The following is a 5,278-nucleotide window of genomic DNA, read 5'->3' on the forward strand; positions in this document are numbered from 1 at the left end:
GGAGTCTGTTCAGGAAGCCAGGAGTACTGTTCTGGGTCATGAAAAGGCAGCCAGTGGTTTGACTATCACATGTTTATGTGTTTTGATGTTTCACAGTGGGTCTTAAGTAAAAGGAACTCAGGTTTTGGTTGCCTGCAGGACAGATGTTCTTTTGGGTTCAATATGTTTGCATAGTGACTTGCAACCATGGGACTGGTGTTCAAGGACCCTCTTGGTTCCTTCAGTTCCTAGGTTCTTTCTTGCCTAGATTTGACACTTTGTTTCAACAGAAGAGCTGATATTCTCTAGTGAAGGCTATTAGTTTGGGCACAAGTGGTAACCTAAACCTGTTCCAACCTGTACATACAAACCTACAAGTTGGTCTCATTTCAGTCCCTCAGTCAATACTTTTTCTTCCCTCAGAGCCAAAACCTGTGTTTATAAACCAGGAGCAGGTGCAGAAAGAGGTGAGTGCTGCCCTGGCAGCAAGTGCCTCCCTGAGCTGTGAAGTAGCACAGGATCCAACCGAAGTAAAATGGTACAAGGATGGAAGACTGCTTGCCTCCTCCAGAAAGTTCAGAATGGAATCTGTGGGCAAAACACGGCGTCTGGTTGTGGAGCAGCTGGAGAAGAAAGATGCTGGAGAATACATCTGCGAGGCTGCTGGCCAGAAGATGACCTTCAAGTTGGAAACAACTGGTGAGCATTCGCTTTGGGAGCACTAAGCAGCTTTTTATGTGGCTTAGAGGAAGACTGGCTGTCTTCTACCCTGTGGGCATGGAACAGCCACAATTCCCCCCGGAACAACATCAATGACCCACACCACAAGTTGGATTCTCCTTTTTAATGTAGTGGTAGCGAGGTGAAAATCTGGCTGTGGAATATTTTTGACTAAGGAACTTCTACTTTAATTTCTAGATGCGCTGAATTACCCTCTAGAGTGTCTTTCTGAATATATAAGCAACCATGGGTGACTATGATCCTGATTTATATCTAGGTTCAGGCTTACTTTTTCAGTTAGGTTAGATCAATAGCTCCAGAGAAGATAGGGTGTTGTATTAGGCGAAATACGGGGATGTTATCGGGCTGTGACGTGACAGGCCCTTCCCCATATTCTGGAAGAATCTTGCTACGTGTAATACAGTAGGCGTAGACGAAGTGGACAAAGGTTATATAAGGTCGTGTGTGCTTCAATAAATCGCCATTTTACCACGCTACCACCTTGGTGTCACTTGGTAATTGGTCTAACTACTGCTTCAGTTGGAGGCGAGAGATCGTAAAGCCATTAACGATCATAAAGCCTTCAAATGGTGACCGCCGACGTGATTCGTCACGATTAGGCGTGATTAGGGACTTTTGGAGCAAGGTAGTTGTCTGCTAAACGGCAGCAGGATCCCACTGCGGTAGCGAATCCTCTCGTCGCGGAGTAGTGGAAGCCCAGGGTCGAAGAGGAGTGGCCATCACTCTTCGACAGGTGGGAGAGCGAGCTCGGAATCCCGGAATCTCGGAATCTCGGGGACCCCCAGGAACCTTCGGGGAAGCGCCAGGGAGCGGCCAGGAGAACTACGTTCGGCCGGGGCGACATGGAAGCCGTTATCAAGGTAATTCTTCACGCTTGCAAACTTCACTGTGGGAAACAGGCTCCTTCCAAAAAGGAGGTAACAGCAGTTCTTTCGCTGCTGGAAAAGGAAGGGCTTTTAACAAACCCGTCTGATTTATACAATCCTGGCAGATGGGATGGAATTACGGCCGCACTATCTCAAAGGTCGCTGGCCACTCGAAAAGTATCAGAATTCAAAGTGTGGGGACTTATCTTGGAGGCGCTGAAAGCAGCACGGGAGGAGAAGCTAGCAAACCAACGTGCTAGAGACATTCTGGGTTTGGAGACGGGGGGAGGCCGGGGGGGGAGTCTTGACTCTCTTACAGATTCAGTGCAAGGCAAGATGGCACCGGCTCCCCCGAACACACCTGTTCCTTCGCCTGAGACGGACATTCCAGAAGGCAGCCCTGAACAGGAGGACACCCCGCCTCCGCCCCCCTATCCTAACTCCTCGTATCCTTCATTGGACGCCTACAGGGATGAAGGGGGAGGGAAGCCCCTCGAGGAATGCGATGTTGCTACTGTACCTGATAAGAACAAGGACAAGGGAGAGAGAAAGGGGGGAGGCATGGTGGTGCCACCAGAGCTGAAAGGAGGAGGTGTGGTCCCACCAGAGCTGAAAGGGGGAGGTGTGGTGTCACCAAGGAAAAGTGTAAGGATGGGTGGTACTTCTTTGCTGTCGGGTCCCGCCTGTTGCTGTGCGTATGCCCAGAAAGGGGGGGATCGTGCCAACCCATGTGATAGTGAAGGTGAATGTGGGTGTGATGATTTCATGTGGCCCGCCCAAGGGGCTGGCCAAGCCGCCCAAGGTGCCACCCAAGGGGGATGTGGTCCTGCGTGGGCCGCCCAGGGGGCCACCCAAGGGGGATGTGGCCCCATGGCACCCGTACCGTGGAGCCCACCCACTTTCACTGATTGGGCCCAGACAAGGGAGGACCTCCAGACAGCCGACCCGGAAACAACAGCTTTTGCCCTCCCGATAATAGTGAAACAGGATGGTCCGGCTTGGACCCCTCTGGATTCCAAGGCGATTACTCGCCTTGCAGAGTTAGTTAAGAACAAGGGCTTGCGTTCTCCGGTAACTATGTCAGCAATTGAGGCTCTCATGGCCTCGAGTCTCCTGCCGTACGATGTGGTCAGTCTCATGAGGGTGATTCTTGAGCCCGTGCAGTACACGCTGTGGTATGATGAATGGAATAGATTGCTTCAGGCTGTTGTCGCTGAGGCAGCTCGTAATAACAATCATCCGGCTAATGCGCATACAGGTCAGGGCCGTGGAGCTAGGGTTGAAAGAACTACTCTCTTGCGCCTTCAGGGACTAGCAGATGGTATGGTGGGGTCCCCGGAGGATCAAGCAAGAGGGCTGAGAGCGGGGGAGTTAGCTGCGCTTACAAAGGCAGCCTTTCAGGCTCTGCTGACAGTGGCTAAAGTTGCGGAGCCTGTGCTCCCGTGGTCCGACATCAAACAGGAGCCTTCTGAGTCATTTTCTGATTTTGCAAATCGCTTGATTCGTGCCATTGAAGGGTCTGACCTCCCGAGGGGAGTCCAGCCTTTGGTTGTGATAGACTGTCTCAAGCAAAAGTCGCTCCCGGACGTTCAGCAAATAATTAGGGCAGCTCCTGGAACTTTGAACACCCCAGGGGAGATTATCAAATATGTGCTAGATCATCAGAAAAATACTCCCTCCAATAATGATGGCTTGGCAACTGCCGTGCAGGGAATGGCTGCCGAAGTCAGCTCTGCGATTAAATCTGCAGTGATGATGGCAGCTCGCACCGGGGATGAGAAGGGAAAAGGTCCGTGTTTCAAGTGTGGGCAGCATGGTCATTTTAAAGCACAATGCCCCAAGAAAGCTGGGCAGAGCAAGCCGCAAGGAAAACGTTGTCAGTTGTGCAATGGGGTTGGACATGTTGCGCGTCACTGTCGAAAATTTGAGGTTTTGCCGCAGGGAAACTGGAACGGGAGGGTGCCAGCGGCCCAGGGCCCCTTCCCGCTTCATTAAAATGGGCCAAGCGTGTTGACCACACGGTGGCGCTGACCATGGATCTAGGTGATAGGCCATTGGTGAGGGTCATGATGACGTTGGACCCTGGAGTGCCTACACTAGGTCCTAGGACGGTGTACCTTACAGCTTTGTTGGACTCTGGTGCAGATGTTACTGTTATTGCAGAGCGCGATTGGCCATTCCAGTGGCCAAAGGTTGCAACATCAAGGGTCCTGATAGGGGTGGGGGGTGAAATGACCACCTCTGTGTCGGATGCGGAAGTGGGAATTTCAATCATCAATCGAGATGGCTCAATAGAAAAAACTGTTTTCATCACCCCCAATATAGCTCCGATCAGGGGATCTCTGCTAGGCAGAGATCTTCTTCTTCTCATTGGGTTACGGCTGACAAATTTATCCTAAGGGCCACTGTCCACCACTTGGCGCTGCAGCATGCGATTCCGCTGCGTTGGAAACAGGATACATCTCCTGTTTGGGTGGATCAGTGGCCCATTCCTGCTAAAAAATTGGCAGCGCTCATACAGCTTGTTTCCAGAGAACTTGCACCAGGAGCAGCTGCAGCGCAGGCGCTAAAAGAGATAGAGAGACTCGCTTGCTGGTCCGTGAAACAAGCTAACATGACTTCCACACTGCTGAGTGAGCTACTTGAAGACACTGACAGTATTAGACATGCTATGCTTCAAAACAGAGCAGCAATTGATTTCTTGCTTCTCGCACAGGGTCATGGTTGTAAAGACTTTGATGGGATGTGTTGTTTTAACTTGAGTGATCATAGTAAGTCGTTGCACGAGAAGCAGGAGGTGAAGAGGCTGAAGAAGAGGAGGAAGGTGCTAAGGAAGAATCAGAAGAAGGCAGAGAAGGTGAAGAGGAAGATGGAGAGATATTGTTGCGTATTGTAACGGGTTAAGCCTTTTAAGCATGGGGAGGGGGAAATGTTGTATTAGGCGAAATACGGGGATGTTATCGGGCTGTGACGTGACAGGCCCTTCCCCATATTCTGGAAGAATCTTGCTACGTGTAATACAGTAGGCGTAGACGAAGTGGACAAAGGTTATATAAGGTCGTGTGTGCTTCAATAAATCGCCATTTTACCACGCTACCACCTTGGTGTCACTTGGTAATTGGTCTAACTACTGCTTCAGTTGGAGGCGAGAGATCGTAAAGCCATTAACGATCATAAAGCCTTCAATAGGGAAATACAGCAGTTCACTGATACCATGTGTCAGAAGAATGCAGCTCAGTGCTGGGCAGTTTGCTGCTTCATTCCCTCTTACAAGTTGCACCCAAGGCTGGAAAAGACCACTGAGATAGCTGAGTCCAACCCAGCCCACCCTCACTGGACTTACTAACCACGTCCCCAGTGCCACATACCCGTGGCTCTTGAGCACCTCCAGTGACTGCGGTATATCAGCGTGGTTGCTTCAGTTGTGGGAGTTTTCAGACACTGGCTGTTGTTCTAGCGAGACAAAAAACCAAAACTGATGGAACAGTGTCTATACAGGAAGCAACTGGCTGTCCTGATGGCTGCCAACAGTTTTACACAAGGTGTGTCATGCAAGCTTGCATGAGTCTGGTTTAAAAACTTGCTGTTCTGATGGAAGGAGAGGATGTTGGTACAGGATAACTGCGGGATTTGTGCTCTCCCGACATCCAGTTGCAATCACAGCTTATTGTTGCTATAGAAAACAGCTTCTC

General features: G+C 50.5%; 1 protein-coding gene across 1 annotated transcript; it reads left to right on the forward strand.

Annotated features, from left to right (window-relative positions):
* Nucleotides 1-1,147: 1,147 nt before the first annotated feature.
* LOC146756359 (uncharacterized) lies at nucleotides 1,148-4,127 on the forward strand. The gene is given in 2 exon segments (XM_085524376.1): nucleotides 1,148-3,596; nucleotides 3,599-4,127. Coding segments are annotated over 2 exon segments (2,421 nt in total). The 5' UTR covers nucleotides 1,148-1,562; the 3' UTR covers nucleotides 3,986-4,127.
* Nucleotides 4,128-5,278: the final 1,151 nt, after the last annotated feature.

This window comes from Coturnix japonica, chromosome 27, assembly GCF_054131305.1.
Source record: "Coturnix japonica strain WE chromosome 27, WE-NBRP24, whole genome shotgun sequence".
In the NCBI taxonomy this organism is placed as follows: domain Eukaryota; kingdom Metazoa; phylum Chordata; class Aves; order Galliformes; family Phasianidae; genus Coturnix; species Coturnix japonica.